This window comes from Hemiscyllium ocellatum, chromosome 22 (assembly GCF_020745735.1).
Source record: "Hemiscyllium ocellatum isolate sHemOce1 chromosome 22, sHemOce1.pat.X.cur, whole genome shotgun sequence".
NCBI lineage: Eukaryota > Metazoa > Chordata > Chondrichthyes > Orectolobiformes > Hemiscylliidae > Hemiscyllium > Hemiscyllium ocellatum.
Window position 1 is genome coordinate 40,200,375 of NC_083422.1, and position 18,879 is coordinate 40,219,253.

At 40.6% G+C, this 18,879-nt stretch overlaps 1 protein-coding gene across 1 annotated transcript in view; it reads right to left on the reverse strand.

The window, feature by feature from the left end:
* ablim1b (actin binding LIM protein 1b) overlaps positions 1-18,879 on the reverse strand; it is a 252,406-nt gene that overhangs the window by 53,317 nt on the left and 180,210 nt on the right. Inside the window, exons 9-10 of the mRNA XM_060841799.1 lie at positions 7,331-7,408; positions 4,143-4,298 (exon numbers count right to left, since the gene is read on the reverse strand). Of these exons, the coding sequence (XP_060697782.1) occupies positions 4,143-4,298; positions 7,331-7,408 (234 nt within the window). The remainder of the gene's footprint in view (positions 1-4,142; positions 4,299-7,330; positions 7,409-18,879) is intronic.

Genomic DNA, 18,879 nt, shown 5'->3' on the forward strand with positions numbered 1-18,879 from the left:
TTGGTAAAGGTTATAAGAGATAGGATTTATAATCATCTACAAAGGAATAGTCAACATGGTTTTGTGAAGGGTAGATTGTGCCTCACAAACCTTACTGAGTTCTTTGAGAAGGTGACCAAACAGGAGGGTAAAGCGGTTGATGTGGTGAATATGGATTTCAGCATAGCGTTTGATAAGGTTCCCCTTTGTAGGCTATTGCAGAAAATATGGAGACATGGTTTGACGGTGATTTAATGGTTTGGATCAGAAATTGGCTAGTTGTAACTGTGGTTGCTAGTGGTGACTGATGGGAAATATTCATCTTGGAGTTCAGTTACTACTGGTATACCACAAGGATTCGTTTTGGGACCACTGTTATTTGTCATTTTTATAAGTGACCTGGATGAGGGCGTAGAGGATGTAAATTTGCAGATGACACGAAGGTCAGTGGAATTGTGGACAGTGCAGAAGGATGTTGCAGGTTACAGAGGGACATCGATAAGCTGCAGAGTTGGACTGAGATTTGGCAAATGGAGTTTAATGCTGAAAAGTGTAAGGTGATTCACTTTGGAAGGAGTAACAGGAATAAAGAATACTAGCAAATGGTTATAATTCTTGGTAGTGCGGATGAGCAGAGAGACCTCGGTGTCCATATGCATAGATCACTGAAAGTTGCCACAAGGTTGATAGGGTTGTTAAGAAGGGGTACAGTGTGTTAGCTTTTATTGGTAGAGGGATTGGGTTTCGGAGCCATGAGGTCATGGCTTGGAATACTGCATACAGTTCTGGCTGTTGCATTGTAGGAAAGATGTGGAAGCATTGGAAAGGGTTCAGAGGAGATTTACCAGGATGTTGCCAGGTATGGAGGGAAGGTCTTATGAGGAAAGGCTGAGGGACATGAGGCTGTTTTCGTTAGACAGAAGAGGTGACTTGGTAGAGACATGCAAGATAATCAGAGGATTAGATAGAGTGGACAGTGACAGGCTTTTTCCTCGGATGGTGATGGCTGGCAAGAGGGGATGTAGCTTTAAATTGAAAGTTGATAGATGTAGGAAAGGTCAGAGTAGGTTCTATATGCAGAGAGTTGTAAGGGCCTAGAAAGGCCTGCCTGCAACACAAGTTGACTCACCAACTTTAAGGGCATTTAAATGGTCAGTGGACGAACATATGAATAATAATAGAAAAGTGTAGGTTAGATGGGCTTCAGATTAGTTTCACAGGTTGGTGCAACATCAAGGGTTAAAGGGCCTGTACTGGGCTATTATGTTCTATGTTCTATTTGGTTCCCTAATATCATTCCGGGAAGGAAATCTGCCATCCTTATTTGGTCTGGCCTACCCGTGACTCCAGATCCACAGCAATATGGTTGACTCTTAACTGCCCTCTGGGTAATTAGGGATGGACAATGAATGCTGCCATAGCCAGAGATGCCCAAGTGCCAGAGTGAACTAAAAAAAAAATCGTGCTTGAACTTTCAATGACCTGCAGGGGTACAGACCAAAACCTGGAAGGAATGATCAGTCTGAATGTCAAGAGCTGTCAATATCATCTCAGCTCTGGAGTTCAGCTTTCCCATACACATTTGAATCAAGGCTGTCATGAGGTCAGGAGCTGAGTGGCCCTGGTGAAACCCAAACTGAGTGTCAGTGAGTAGGTTATTGCTGAGCAAGTGCTGCTTGCTAGCACTGTTGATGGCAACTTCCATCATTTTCCTGATGATCAAGAGTAGACTAAGGGGGCAGTAATTGACCTGATTGGATTTGTCCTACTTCTGTGTACAGGACATATCTTGTGTGTAGATGCCAGTGTTGTAACTGTATTGCAACAACTTGGCTAGGAGAGCAACAGGTTAATTTACATAAGAAGACATTACTATTGCCTAAATGTTGTCAAGGCCCATAGCCTTTCCAGTATCCAATTGGTCCAACCATTTCTTGATATCATGCGGAATAAATCAAATTGACTGAAGACTGGGATCTGTAATGCCGGGGACCACAGAAGGAGACTCTACTGCTATTTGCAGCAGTAGTCCCTCTTGTCGGACTTGCCATCTGGCCTTTGCCTCCTCTGGCCCTGTGATTTTCTCCCTCGTGAAAAATGGAATGAACATTGACAAATCACTGTTGATTGGCTTTTTAACATGTTTGATAGCTTGTTCGTTGTTCCTTAAAAGGGCTTCCTATTTTGGCACCTGCCAGTCTTCCTTATTTTTTGGAAACTGGTGAGTCCATGTTGGATGGCCCACCCAACCTAATTGTGGCTAATATTACAAGAACATGAGGGGCTGGCCTTCCTGATTCACTGCAGTTTGATCTAGACTTTATTTAAATCATTGCTATGTAACATTGATCCACAATCCTACTTGTGGTGGTGTGCAGATAGCAATCTTCTCAATTCTTGATTTTTCACCTTTCTTGACAAATATTGGCCATGAAGTTAACAAATAGTGACCGTTATTATCAGCAATCATTCAGAATATTTAAAGCTCCAGAGCCCCACAGATTCAATAACAAGTCACTTTGGGCTTGATTTTTAAGAGCGTGCAGTGTGACAACCCAGGTCATATGGCTATTGGGTTTTTAAAATGAAAATGTTTTATATATTTTCAAATCCCGGAGGCTGATTTTGAAACTGATTGTGGAGTGATACAATGGGTGTGGCAAAGTATGTGTTACGCCTTAGCTGTCATTGGTCTGACTGCTCCTTTGGGAAGTTGCAGTGGCAGATGTACAGTACAAGCCATAGCTTGGAGGGTGAAGCAACTTCAGAAATTATATAAATTGTATAAAAAATTATCCAGGATGGCACTTGCAAAATATTTCTTTAATTGAAATATCACTATAAAATTAAGATGATTTTTGACAATAGGGAAAGTTCTCTGGATGTATTATTTCAATAAGTAAATTTCTATGTTCTCTCAAAAATCAGGCCATTATTTTAATGAGGTAGTAGTTAGTCCAGTTGGCAGGGTCAGCAGAAAAATGCTTCAGTTTTTCTGTGAACCTCACAGAAATTGGCAATTCCCCAATAATTTCAAGTAGTCAGTTATCTCCCACCAATTCTCAAGTATTGGCTAGTTATAGTCTAAATCTTGTGTGGTTAACGAAACATTATTGAGTGTTAACCCAATTTTCTGCAGATTTCTATTGACCACACCTATTAGGCTCAGAAATCAGAGAAGGTTAGTCAAGTTTTATTGCACAAGCATTCTTGTGCAAAATGGTCATTAATCACCAACTTACAATTTCACTTTGAACAAGCGAGCCGTTGTCACTCCTTGCGTATTGAGACTGTCAACAAAGAATTAATTTTTAACATTCGGTATTAAGTGTCAACCTATGCTACTCATCCCTTTAGAGGTCTATGATTTCAAGTGCAGAGCTTTAAGACACAGAGGCCCCTTTCATTGGCACATCTTTAATAACATTTATTTTAAACTGTTTTCTTCCGATTTGGGGGTCAGTGAAAATTTATCAGTTGGCTTTAAAATTTTCTTTACAAACACCTTGCTAGTTAGAAAGGGGCTGATAATCATCATCTTACAGCCTGTTACCTGATGTGTACATGGTAGTGATGGTATAAAAATTGGATGTCAGTAAAATCATCCACTTATCACCTAACTTCCCATGGCTGTTCAACCTGGTCACAAACATCGTAGTTTAGGACAGGAAACAGGAATGTACAGCGTGATAGAAAATAGTCATTGGTTGTAGCCGAGTTAAACTGGAAGGTCTGGCAATGGTTTCATTATTTTCAAGACTCTTAAACTTTAATGGCTCCCTTAAGTTCAACTATTTGATTCTTGGTGTGCATTCTTCACATTTTCTAAGTACTTCAATCAACTCTGTTGACCTCTCAGCCCACCCAGTTAATGAGGCTGCTATAAGCACAGTGCAGACTGTGTCTGACTTCTGTGTGTACCTTCCTACCCTTCAACATGGCAAGCTGCCTAGAAGCAGTACAATTAGTATTCACTGTTTACCTCCTGTAGTAAAATGGGCTGCAATCACAGAAATGCATGTCAAAAGACAGGTGGAGAGGACCTCTCACCCATCACTTTCCAATCATCTATATCTGAATTGAAACTGACTCAAAATGTCAGGGCAACGAGTGAGACCGGGTTTTCAAACTGATATATTAAGAGCGTTATTGTTGTACTATACCTCTCCCATACTATGACGTTCATGTCTATCCTCAAAAGTGGCACCAAAATATGGTTCGTAAGTGATCAGGTCAGGCCGTTCAATGTCATAAATGGCCTTGACTTTGGGGATTGCAGCCAGGTCCTTGTAGTCAAGAATCTCATTGTCCACTTTTGCCTGGAAAAATAACAGGAGATATTCAGCATCACTTAAGCAGTTAGATACTTGGTCAGTTCACTCAAAGTCAGATGAAGTTAATCAATAACCATCGTCTCATACCTAACAAGTTTATAACAGGCATCACGGTTTGAAATGGAATAGTCTGTATGCTTTTGCATTATGTTTTTTGGGTGCATCTTACTTGGTGGTATCATCATTAAACTGTCACAGATCAATGTAACATAAGGTCAATGCAAGATGAAGCTTTCTCTACTCCACCTCAAACATCTGCAGAGATGGCCAACCTCTGCCTAAGAAGACCACCCTGAGGGTTTCAGGCACATTTGAGTCCATTGCTGGGAAGTTGGATAAAAGTGAGCTTCAGCAGCTAAAAGGACTGCTATTTTCCCACATATCTGCCAAGTTTTGTTTCATTTTCCACTTACTGGCAGCTTGCCTTCAGGGAAAGAAGAGCCTCATGAGAAGATGCCAAATTTGCAACATTTCGCTATAATATTCCTCCTAATAAAGACAGAAACAACACTGAAGGATCAAATATTCTAATGAGACAATTGCAGACTCATTACTGGATCCACGGTGTGAAACTGATGTTTCTTTTGCTGTCTGGGAAATCAACTTGAACCTTTAATTTTTTTTCCACATCAGCTTTGAGTCAGGTGGTCGAACTCTCACCTTTGACTCACAAGGTTCCAGGTCAAGTCTTACTCTGAGGCTTGAGCACAAAAGTCTATGTAAACTTTCAAAAACTGTACAGAGGGAACGCTGCACTTCAGAGGAACTGTCGTTTAGATGAGGCATTAAATAGAGGCCCCATCTGCCTGCATGGGGAGATGCAAAAGATCCCGTGGCACTACTTCAGAGCAGAGCAGGGGATAGATTTTTGTTTTTCTGATCATTATTTATCTCTCAGTCAATAGTAGTCAACAAAATAGAGTATCTGGTCATGATCCTATTGTGCACATTGTCTGGCAAACAACAATGACTGCACTTCAGAAGGACTATAGTGGTCACAAACAGTGCAATATAAATGCAATATATCTCTTTTCACAAAATACATGACACCCATAAAGTCTTGTGACTAGAAGAAATGCACAGAGAGAATATATCATCCTAGAAATTACTGTTTGGGATATTCAAGAGTTATAAGTTCATATGCACAGTAAATTGGTGCGGGAATCACAAAGCATGGTGACTCCACAGCTTGTCAATAGGAGGCAAACAGCAGGCAAACTTGATGTGACATGTCAGATTTGTTGTGCAGCCTCGTGCAGAGAATGCAGTCAATGAGCTGTGCCCTTGGTGCATGCATGTGTAAGCAACAGGTAATGCAGACTCACAGCTCTTGAAGTAAAATTGGACCTCTTATAGACAAGGTGCAGTCTGGCTGTAGCAGTTGTGCAAGAGCTTGGACACCAGGGCAAAGCTTGCCAACCAGCACAATCATAGAATCACAGAATCTCTACAGGGTGGAAGCAGGTCATTCAGCCCATCAGGTTCACTCTGACTCTCTGAAGAGCATCCCACCCAGAACTACCTAACTACGGTATCCCTGTAAACCTACATTTCCAATGGATGGTCCACCTAGCCTGCATATTCCTATACACTATGGGCAATTTAGCTTGACCAATCCACCTAACCTGCACATTTTTGGACTGTGGGATGAAACCGGAGCACCTGGAAGAAACCCACACAGACACGGGGAGAATGTGCAAACACCGCACAATCACCTAAGGGTGGAATCAAACTCGGCTCCCTGGCACTGTGAGGCAGCCATGTTAACCACTGAAGACAGGCAGGAGGCTGGAGGAACACAGCAAGCCAGGCAGCATCAGGAGGTGCAGAAGTTGATGTTTCGGGTGTAACCCTTCTTCAGGACTGGGGGTGGGTGTAGGGGGAGCTGCAGATAAAGGGGGTGGTGGGGATAGAGTGGTGAAGTGGGGATAGGTAAGGTAGGTAGAGGGTATGATCTGGTTGGTCAATGGGAGGAATGAATCCGGTTGGTGGCGGAGAGCAGTGGAAGGAAGGGTGAGGAGCTGGGAAGGTGGTCGGGAATGGGGAGGGAGACTATTTGAAACTGGAGAAATCAGTGTTGAGTCTTTCGGGTTGTAGGGTGCCCAGGTGGAAGAGAAGGTGTTATTCCTCCAATAGGAGCTGTGGTTTGTTTTGGCAATGGAGGAGACCAAGGATGGTCATGTTGAAAAGGGAGTAGTTGGGGGAATTGAAATGGGTGGTGACTGGGACGTCCAGTCGGCCCCTGCAAACCCGGCTTGGATGCTCATTCCCTAAGTTTACATTCGATCTCCCTGATGTACAGAAGACTACACTGGGAGCACCTGATGCAGTAAATTATGTTGGAAGAGAGGCAGATGACCTCTGTCTCACCTGGAAGGACTGTTTGGAGCCTTGGATGGAGGAGCTACCCGCACAAGGGCAACAGAACGTGCATCAGTTTCCACGATGAATGATTGAGGTGTTAGTACAGGACGGTTGTGATTCTCTTCCTCATTTGGGAAAGAGACCTTTGGGGCAAAGGTCATTGGACCACATAGGCATGGAAGTCAATGTCACAATTTTGGCCAATGACCTGACTGCATTGCCACAAAAAGTTTAAGAACTGCACATAACTGTTTATGATCCATATTAAAGATGAATAAAGATGGAGGAAGGGATTGAATTTATTGTAGCTAAATTTGCTAATGATATGTTAGCTGTCACTCAATTCAAGGATGTCATCAACTCTTGGCCACAAACCCACTATCATGGGTTTTCATATAGCTAAGCAGGCCAATTCTCTACCCAAAGTACTTTAGGTATGTTGAGCCAGAAGTCCCTTGAGAGAGTGGATTCTGGAGCACAGGATTTTCTGCATCACTGGGACTTGAAACATTAACTCTGTTTACTCTCTACAGATACTGTCAGACCTGCTGTGTTTCTCCAGCACCTTCTGTTTTTGTATCATCCATATTACATTCTCTTTATGTAGTCATTCTGAATTCAAAAGAAAATAAATGTTGTTACTAGCTACTCACATAAATTGTGTGGCCAGGTGAGCTGGGTATGCTAGAACCAGGTCTGGAGGAAATACTTTCAGAAGAAGACCGTGTAGGCTGCAAACAAAGAGAGGAAATAGAAAGAAAAAAAAATTGGTTTTCTGAAGGTAAACACTTTAACACTGTGTGACAAAACATTAAAATATTCTGCAATATAATGCTTTACAGTAAAAGTGCGAGAGGTGCACAAGTTGTACGTACAAAATATTTAATATCTGAAATTAAGTTGAGCTAAAAGTCTTCAATTTCCCTTTTGTTTTTTGACTTAGCAACATCTGAGATACTGTGGCATATCATTCCTCAGTGGCACTGGCAAGTTCACTCTTAGCAAATGGAGGATAGCTGGTCATGAATAATCTGACCCTCAGCCTGAGAAAATGCATTCAAGTGCTGACTGTGTAAGAGACTGGTTAGAAGTCCCAACCTGAAGCCACACTGTTGCAAACAGCAACTCTAATACAAAGGGAGACAGCTGCATAGTTATAATGCCACTAGATTAATAATCCAAAGTCCCAGACTAATGTTCTGTGAATATGAGCTCAATTCTTACCAAAGCAGATGGTGAAATTTGGATTCAATAAGAAGAAAATCTGGAACTGAAACCTGGCTGAATGGTGACCATATACTGAATGTCAAAAAATTATCTGAATCACAAAAATGTCTTCCAGGAAGGAAATCTGGCAGCCTTACCTGGCCTGGCTTACACGTGACTCCACACTCACAGCAGTGGTTTGGTAGTCTCTTACCCTGTCCTCTGAAATAACCTGGCAAACTAATTAGTTCAAAGGTAATTGTGGATTGGCAATAAATTCCGCCCCAGTCAGCCAACAAATTTTTGAAAAATCAACAGAAAATTCAGAGAAGCCAACCAGCAAATTAAGGAGCAGCCTAAAATTCCAAAACCACTGCCTAGGGATAATTTGTGAAGCATATCTAAAGGGTGTATTTGCATATAGTCAGTTCATGCAGTAAGGCAGCCATAGCCTCCTTACAAAGATGCCACACTTGCTGCCATCTGCCAAAAGTGTAGAGATGCAAGCATTTCAGATATGGAACTCAGCCTCATTTCCAGGTGATTTTACCATGTACACAGTGGAACAGGATGGGGAATCTAGTCAAGATAACATGTTTTCTGCTTGCCGATTGAAGAAGAGCTACAGCAAGTAAAAAGGAAAGATAATGGCATGTTCTTGTTTATTGCACGGGAAATTCGGTATAAAAATACAGGGAATTGGTGACAGCACATCTGGATATTGTGCACAGTACTGGTCTCCTTATTAAAGCAAAGCTATAAATACATTGAAAGAAGTCCATGGAAGGTTATGAAACTAATACCTACAATGAGAGGATTATCCTGTGAAGAACAATTGTCAGGGTGGAGTTTAGAAGGTTATAAGATGGCTGGATTGAAATATATAACATCAATGTGGGGGTGAGATATGGTGGATGTACAGAGAATATTTTTTCTTGAGGGAGAATGTAGTAACTGAAGTCACCTTACAAAAATAAAGGGTCACCCTTTCATGAGATGTCGAGCATTTGTTTCTGTCAGAGGTATTAGAACTCTCTTCTTCAAAGGGAGGTGGAAACAAAGTCTTTGAATATTTTAAAGGTAGAAGTAGATCAATTCTCGATATGCAAGGGAGGGGTCAAAGATTATTGTGGGAGGGACAGAAATGTTGAGTTGAGTTTACAAACAAACCAGCCACAGACTTATTAAATGGTGATGTATGTTCAAAGAGCCATTGCTGCTCCTAATTTGCATGTTAATTTGGATGTCTGGTGGAAGGACTCCTGCTCGAAACATCAATTTTTCTGGTCCTCGGATGCTGCCTGACCTTTTGTGCTTTTCCAGCACCACTCTAATCTTGACTCTAATCTCCAGCATCTGCAGTCTTCATTTTCACCTAGTGTGAGTAAATGTCCCAGGTCTCCTTTCCACTGACAGGCCCAATACTACTGCAGAGTAAGTGACAGACTTCCTACTGAGATAAGAACCGTATCAGCTGTAAATTCTGTCCCTGAGAGCTGCCAGCCAATCAAAGATTACTGAAGTAATCCACGGAGGCCTCTCTATGGATCAGTACTTGACCCTTGGAAAGATGTATGTGGGTGGGGTAGGTATTGCAGGAAGAGGGGAGGGGAATGTGTGGCAGGGGCATTCAGAAACAAAAGCAAGGAGTTCTCTTTCAGCAGACCCCATTCCCACGGCCAGGTATCTCAATTAGGTACTGAGTGTCTGTTAATAAGGGATCTATCCTTCCGCACACAATAGGCTTTGCTGGATGGCACTTGTGATAGAAAACTCATCTTCCCACCTTTTCATGTCTTTGCCACTGCAATATGTTGATTGCCAAGAAAGCTCACAACATGGTGACTCAGTGGTTAGCACTGCTGCCTCATAGTACTCGGGACCCTGGTTCAATTCCTGCCTCAGACGACTGCCTGTGTGGAGTTTGCACATTCTCCATGTTTTTGTGTGGGTTTCCTCCCACAATCCAAAGATGTGCAGGTCAGGTGAATTGGCCATGCAAGATTGCCCAAAGTGTGAGGTGCATTAGTCAGGGGTAAATACAGGCTAGAGGAATGGGTCTGGGTAGGTTACTCTTCAGAGTGTCAGTGTGGACTTGTTGGGCTGAAAGGCCTGATTCCATACTGCAGGGAATATAATCTAATCATACCAGATAATTGAAAAAAAACATTGTTTAAATTTGTCACATCAAAATGTATGGAAAGGATCAATTGACCTATTTACCGCCACATCTAGAAATGAAAACTACATGGATTTCAGTTTGAGAAAAGTGATAATTGTGGAGTTCTGTCGACCTTAGTGTTTTTAAATGAAACAGACTGTCAAAAATCTCAAGAGAACTTGGCACAATTAAAACGCTTTTCACTTAAACAGTTTTAACTCAGAATCGGCTACCTATAATCAATTATAAATTTATCAAGTTAATTATAATAGGAGGCTCAAACAAACCAAATTCCAGCTGAGTGTGCTGGTTGCTTGTTGGTTACAATCACAGCACTCTCTTTGCTAAATGTTATAATGACCATTAAATCAACTGCTTCCTGGCAGACAATATTGATGGCACTGTAATTTACTCTGCACCATACTGTCATTTCCTCTTGACACTGTTGCAAGCTCACATAATCTGCACTGCAATCGAATAAGAAATAGTGAAGTATAATGTTAGGTTTGTATGCTTAATCTAATGTATTCACATTATATATATGTAAGTCTAATGCACTAAATAATTTCCTCTTTATAAAATCCTTAAATCTAGCACAATAAACCGTGAATAATTTATAGTTTAAATGCTCCACATACTGAATTTAATTTGTGCCAATGACCTAAGATTCAGGACCAATAAAAATAATTTAATGGTTTGAAACATAAGATTATTCTTATTATTAATAAAGATTTCATATGTTTGATTTGCTATGTTAGGAAATAGCCACCTACAAATCGTTCTAAATTAATCACAAACACATTACATCCTTAGACACTTAATAACCCCAGCTGGCAAAACTTGCCTGTGGTTTGTTTTAAAGACATAGTCTTGCTATTGAAGATCAATGGCAGGGCTTTTCAGTGATATATAAATTAAAATAACATTATCCTTGACTTGATGAGGGTACTTATATAAATGATCAAATGTACACGGATTATATTGGTTTTTTTTAGAAAAATTAATAAATTAACAATTTCCTGCTGAGGTTTTGCAATAAAACAGAGATTCCAGCCTTTCGAAAGTGAACTGACCTAAAGGTCTTGGATAGAGCTCTCAAGGATAGTGGAATCAAGGGTTATGGGGATAAGGCAGGAACAGGATACTGATTGAGGATGATCAGCCATGATCATAACGAATGGTGGTGCTGTCTCGAAGGGCAGAACGGCCTACTCCTGCACCTATTGTCTGCCCACTACTCAAAAATGGAGCTTTCAGCGCGGCTTGTTCAGAAACCGAGCCTAGTCAAAATTTGGCATGAATAAGCTTTTAATACAATTACTGTAATAATTAATATCACATTGAGATGGCTGAATTAAAAAAAATACTGCTTTTTCAGCAGACTGAACAAAAACGTTGGATCAAATCATGAATAAAAATGTGTGATATCCAGAGCTTGAAGAGCTGAATAGAATTGATTTATTTTCTTCTCCTGTTCTGAAATTAATTTTTGTTTTAATGCTCTTGGCAGGAGACCAGACAGACAGGAAACTGCATGGGAGCATTGCCCAGGGAAAATTAAAGATGACTGAAAATAGCATGTTCCTTTCTGATGATACAAATCCTTGCAGATGATACAAATATTAGTGGAGGGGCAGGTAGTGTTGAGGAGGTGGGAGGAGCTGCCGAAGGATTCGGACAGGCTAGGTTAATAGGCAACGAAGTGGCAAATAGAGTACAATGTGGGAAAGTATAAGATTACACACTTTGAGAGGAAGAATTGGATAACAGACCATTTTCCGGATAGGGAAAGGCTTCAGAAATCTGAAACACAAAGGGATTTAGGAGTCCTACTTTAGGATTCTCTTAAGATGAACATGCAGGTGCACTTGGCAGTTAGCATTCATTTCAAGACAGCTAGAATACATGAGCAGGAATGTACTGCTCACACTGTATAAGGTTCTGATCAGACCATATTTGGAATACTGTGAGCAGTTTTTATGCTATGCATGTAAGGAAGGATGTGATGGCCTTGGAGGGGTTCCACGGGAGATTTACAAGAAGGATGAGGGACTTGTTTCGTGAGGAGGGGTTGAGGACTCTGGAGTTTAGAAGGATGAGGGGCCATCGCTTTGATACTTAGAGAAAACAGAGAGGCTTGGATGGAGTGGACATGGAGAAGATATTTCCACTAGAAGGAGAGATGAGGATTCAGGGCACACACTCAGAATGAAGGGATGACCCTTTAGAATTGAGACGAGGAGGATTTTCTTCACAAGGTGATGAATCTGTCAAACAAATTGCCACCGAAGGCTGTGGAGGCCGAATCATTGAATTTTAAGAAGACAGAGATAGATAGGTTCTTCTTGAATATTAAGGGATCAGAAATTATGGGGAGAAGGCAGGAGATTAGGGCTGAGAAAGGTATCAGCCATGATCAAATGGCAGATCGAATGTGATGGGCTGAATGACCAATTCTGTTCCTATATCTTATGGTCTAATTCTACTTGTACAAGTTGTGATGGAGGGTTCAAATATTAAGAACATCAAAATAAAAGGGATGTTTTGAACAATTTGGAATATACTAAAAGAAATATGGTTTTATGCATACAGAGCCGAGTGTGAGGTACTGGAAAAGCACAGCAAGTCAAGCAGCACTCAAGGAGCAGGAAACTCAATGTTCTGGAGAATACTGATGAAGGGCTTATGCCCAAAATGTTGGTTCTCCTGCTCCTCGGATGCTACCTGACCTGCTGTACTTTTCCAGCACCACACTCTTGACTCTGATCTCCAGCATCTGCAGTCCTCACATTCTCCTCCTTCATGCATATAGACATTGGCTGAACTTTTAAACAGTCTAATTCCCCACAATTAAAAATCACATAACACCAGGTTATAGTCCCAACAGGTTTATTTGGAAGCAGTAGCTTTTGGAGCACTGTTCCTTTATCAGGTGGTTGTGGAGTATAAGATTATCTTGTCTTACAATCTTATACTCCACAACTACTTAATGAAGGAGCAGTGTCCCGAAAGCTAGTGCTTCCAAATGAACCTTTGTACTATAACCCGGGGTTGTGAGATTTTTAATTTTGTAGACTCCAGTCCAACACCGGCATCTCCAAATCATAATTCCCCATAAACATTCATTTTTTCTCTTCCTGGTTGTTTGCTGAATCATATAAGGGAACAATTCTGCGATATTTCAACAGAAATTGATCTGAGCAAGGCGAATGGATTGATTGCAACAAATGGAGCAGTGGATGAAATGATCTGTCAGTAGGTAAGTGAATCAGACTTTATACAAGGACTGCCTGCTAACTCAGTGCGGGTGGCCCACACAAGATGAGGCAAGGAAGTGTGAAAAACAAACCTGTTTGGACTGAGCTGTCTGCATTTCTTTAACAGTTACCCTTACATAAGTAAAATAAAATAGTTTTAGATTCTGATAAAAGAGACAAGTAAAAATGATTTCCTTCCATTTGTTTTGCTCTAATAAACCAAGTAGCAAAACCACTTGTTCAAATTAATTCCTTGTAATCTGAACCATTGAAAATCATGCTGTAAGACTCTAGATAACGTGAAATTTATTGATATTTTGCATTGGTTCATTAATGTATTGTCTATTGTTGTTAATTTCTGAAAAGTAGTAACAATATTAACTTACTGACAATCACAGAACACTTCCCAAAATAGAAAGTGAAGAATTGCTTCTGTGAAAATGTTCATCTTGAATAACAAGATGGTAGGTCAGCTAGTGCAATGTAGCTCTTCTTACAAGGATGATCTGGATGACTCCCTTTTCAAGGGAATTCCGGTTTTGATTGAGGTTATTAAAGGTATACATCATTTCTGGGCTGGCCTCTAGTATGTATGGATGGAAAACACACACTGTTCACTGAAACTGATTGTAAAAGGTGTGTGTGTCCATGAATATTTTATCACATATCAGTCAAACAAGCTACTTACTAATGTCCATTAAAAAACTTAAGAATTAATATTTTGCCATTCAATATTAATAATACACAAAACTAATAACAAATAAGTTTTAGGAGCAACCTAGTGTAGCTGCTGGAATCTGTATGGAAAACCTATTTGCAAGTTGCTTTTTCTCTATCCTCAAATCTATCGTCATTGCACGTTACATCAGATATCAACTAGGAAAAAGTGAAGACTGCAGATGCTGGAGATTGGAGTTGAGAGTGCAGTATTGGAAAAGCACAGCAGGTCAGGCAGCATCCAAGGAACAGGAGAATCGATGTTTCGAGCATAAGCCCTTCATCTGGCTTCCTTCAACGACATCAGATATCGGCTGATATGATGAGAAATCTCTCAGTCAAATGAGAGCTATGAGTTGGCTAGTGGCAGGCTTTGAATAACAAATGCTGCATCATTGATATTCAGGTAATTTATAAACCATCTCTAATAAATCAAATAAAATCTTATTTATGGAAAACAAAAAAATGTTGGTGATCATAGCAGGTCAGGCAGCATCCATAGTGAGAAAGTAAGCTAATGTTTTGAGTATGGATGACAATGATCTCTCCCCCTTTGATGTTATGTACCTGATCCAAGAATGAGTTGATCTTGCTCCATAGTGGAAGGTTAGATTACTAAAGTATCCGAAAGGAGTTCCCAACAATGTTCAGAGTGTCAGAATGTTGTACTCCAGCAGCTAGTGAAGGGTGACACCATCATCATTTTGTCATCATTTTCTTATATAGAACAGCAAATACCTTATAGAGGTTTACAAAATTATGTGGGGCATGGATAGGGTAAATAGGCAAAGTCTTTTCCCTGGGGTCGGGGAGTCCAGAATTAGAGGGTATAGGTTTAGGGTGAGAGGGGAAAGATATAAAAGAAACCTAAGGGCCAACTTTTTCCACACAGAGGGTGGTACATGCATGGAATGAGCTGCCAGAGGAAGTGGTGGATGCTGGTACAATTGCAACATTTAAGAGTCATTTGAATGGGTATAGGAAGTGTTTGGAGGGATATGGGTCAGGTGCTGGCAGGTGGGACTAGATTGGGTTGGGATAGCTGGTTGGCATGGACGGGTTGGACCGAAGAGTCTGTTTCCATGCTGTACATCCCTATGACTCTATGACCCTTAATGGAGAATTAAATCACTAAATTATTTCTTTCGAGAGGTCCTTTATTAGTGACAGGGCTAACCTGAAAATGCACTTCACTTCACTGAAGTACGTATTGGAATTGGGCATTCAGAAGTTGTGCTCTAATCAATTGCATGGGAACCACAGCCCAATTCACTTCAGCATCAGTTCATGCCTCAAAATAATTCCACATTCAAACAGTTCACTATCGCATCGTCATTTGGACATTTGGTTGGAAAACCTTTCCCAAAAATTGTGTGCAATTAAAAATAAACTGTCCACTTTATTGCTAAAAAAGCTGTTTGTAAAGTTACATATTTTTTAAACTGCTGAAGTCAAATCATGTTAATAAAGGTAAGAGTGAGGCAAGTGTAGACTGCTAGAAAATGAGGCAGCAGAAGTTGTAATAACGAGTAAAGAATTGGCAGAGGAACCGAATAGGTAATTTGCATCAATCTTCATGGTGAAAGACCTCAGCAGCATACCAGAACTTCAAGAGAGTCAGGGGCAGAGGTGAGGAAAAGGTGCTGGTGAAACTGAAATCTGAAGGTGGATAAATCACCAGGACCATGCGGACTACACCCAAGGTTTCTGAAGAGGATAGCTGACAAGATTGTGCAGGAATTGAATGTGATCTTTCAAGAATCACTACAGTCAAGAGGGTCCCTGATGACAGGAAAATGGCTAATGTAACATCCCTGTTTGAGAAAGGAGGGAGGCAGAAAGCAGGAAACTAGAGGTCAGTTAGCCTGATCTCGTTCATTGGTAAAAAATTAGAGTTCACTATTAAGAGTGTGATTACATAATAATTGGAAGTGCATGGTAAAATAGGGCTGAGTCATTATGGCTTCATTAAGGGGAGGTCATGCCTGACAAATTTATTGGAACTCCTTGAGGAGATAACAAGCAATAGGGAGAGGCTGAATAGACTGGAGCTATTTTCCCTGGAGCGTTAGAGGCTGAGGGTGACCTTATAGAGGTATATAAAACCAGGAACAGCATGGACAGGATAAATAGACAAGGTCTTTTCAAAACTAGGGGAAATAGATTTAAGGTGAGAAGGGAAAAGGGACCAAAGGGGCAACGTTTTCACCCAAAGGGTGGTGCGTGTATGGAATGAGCTACCAGAGGAAGTGGTGGAGGCTGGTACAATTACATTTAAAAGGCGTTTGGATGGTTAGATGAATAGGAATGGTTTTGAGGGACTAGATTTATTTAGGGATATCTGGATGGCACACATGAACTGGACCAAAGCATCTGTTTTCATGCTGCAGATCTCTATGAGTATATGACTCTATAAGTTAGACAAAGGAGAGCTAGTTGACATGATCTATCTGGATTTCCAGAAGGCCTTTGGCAAAGTGCCACACTGGAGGCTGTTAAATAAGATAAGAGTCCATGGTGTTAAGAGCAAGGTACTGGCATGGATAGAGGATTGGTAAACTGGCAGAAGGTATCAAGTGGGATAAAGGCATCTTTTTCAGGATGGCAGCCAGCAGCTAGTGCAGTTCTGCAGGGATCCATGTTGGGACCACAACTATTCACGTTATATATTAACTACCTGGATGGGGGTATTGTTGCTAAGTTTGCAGATGACACAAAGATAGATGAAGGGAAAGAGAAAGTTGAGGAAGTGGCGAAGCTGTGGAAGGACTTGGACAGACTGGGAGAGTGAGCAAGGAAGTGGTAGATGGAATACAATATGGGAAAGTGTGAAGTCATGCACTTTGGTCAGAAGAATGGAATCAGAGACTATTTTCTAAATGGGGAAATGCTTTGGAAACCTGAAGCACGAAGGGACTTGGGAGTGCTAGTTCAGGTTTCTCTTAAGGTTACCGTGCAGGCTCAGTCCGCAGTTAGGAAGGCAAATGCAATGTTAGCATTGAAATGAATTCATTTCAAGAGTGCTAGAATCCAAGAACAGAGATGTATTGTTGAGGTTACATAACATTCTAGTTAGACCACATTTGCAATATTGTGAACAGTTTTTGGCTCCATATCTAAAAATGTGCTGGCATTGGAGGGGGGCCTAGAGAGAGCTGACAAGAAGGATCCCTGGGATGAAGGGCTTGTCGTATAAGGTATGGTTGAGGACTCTGGGTCTATACTCAATGGAGTTTAGAAGCATGAGGGGGCCATCTCATTGAAACTTACAGAACACTGACAGGCCTGGATAGAGTGGACATGGAGAAGATGTTTCCACTAGGAAGAGAGATGAAGACCTGAGAGCATAGCCTCACAATGAAAGGATGACTCTTTAGAACTGAGATGAAGAGAAATATCTTCTGCCAGAGCATGGTTAATCTGTGGAACTCATTACCATAGAAGGCTGTGGAGGGCAAATCAAAGTGTCTTGAAGACAGAGATAGATAGCTTCTTAATTTGTAAGGGGATCAATGGTTATGGAGAGAAGCCAGGAGAATGGGGTTGAGAAAGATCTCAGCCATGATCAAATGCCAGAGCAGACGTGATGGGCTGAATGGTCTAATTCTTCTCCTATATCTTATGATCGTAAAAGAATTATTTCTTTTACATAATTTGATCTTCTCTCTTAAATCAAAATGATGTAATTAAAAAGCCTTTTCTGTTCTTTTGTTGAGATTGCCTGATTCATACATCTTGATAAATGGAATATTTGCCAAAATAAGTAGACATATTGTACTAGAAAAAAAGACAGTAATGTGTCTGTTAAAATACAGTCCAGAGGAACTTCACACAAAGATATTAATTCATCTGCATGCTAGGATACGATACAGCCACTTCATTCCATTGAAAAATCTGATGAAGGCTTGTTTTCCTGTCTCTGCATTACTTCCATAGAAGGATAAGGTTGCAAAACGTCTTTGTTAGGAATGGAGGACATGGATAAAAATTACAATACTCTGTCAATTCAACAAACAGGACAAATGTTTTGTACCACAAAGCAAGTGCTATTTCCCAATTTCAATGAGAGCATTCAATTCTCCATTTATTTCTTAATTTAAAGAGGGTACATAGATTTGAAAGTTTGAATGATCTTAATGACAATTAACTTTCTAATTATAGAAACAATTTGTTTCAGTGTTCACTATTGATCTGAGAGACAGGCCAATATTACTTTGTACATTGCCTCACTGCGAACCTGTTATTATATTGCCCCATTATAACTTTAAAGCAACAATTACATGGCATAAAATAACTTACTGCTTCTGCTTAAGAATTTGACTGTCAACTTGGCTTCAAGGTTAACAGCATGGTTTTACTGCAGATTAATTTTGTGTCTGCAGGCTAACAGATCCCATTCTCCTTCTTCATGAGCTATCCTAATCCAATGATGAAAGCCAACAAATTTACAATGAAATATCATTCACATTCTCTGAAACCTTTGCAAGACAATTTCAAAAATTGCTTTTTACAAGTTCCTCTAATTGACTTTTATTCCTTGTTCATACGTTCACTCGATTTTACAAATTTAATTTTGTTATTGTGGAGGGAGTTTCAGAATTTTGACCCAATGACAATGTATTGCTAAGACAGGTTAGTGTGAGACTTGGAGGGGAGCTTGCAGGTAGTGGTGCTCCCCAGTGCCTGTTGACCTTGTTCTTCAAAGTGCTAGAGGTCAGATGTTTGGAAGGTGCTACTGAAAGAGCCTTGGTGAACTGCTACAGTGGTTAAGGTGCATATTGCTGTCTCTGTGCAGCTCTGTTCAGAGGAAGTAAATGTTTAATACTTGAAGCAAGTGCTAATCAAATGGGATGCTATTTCC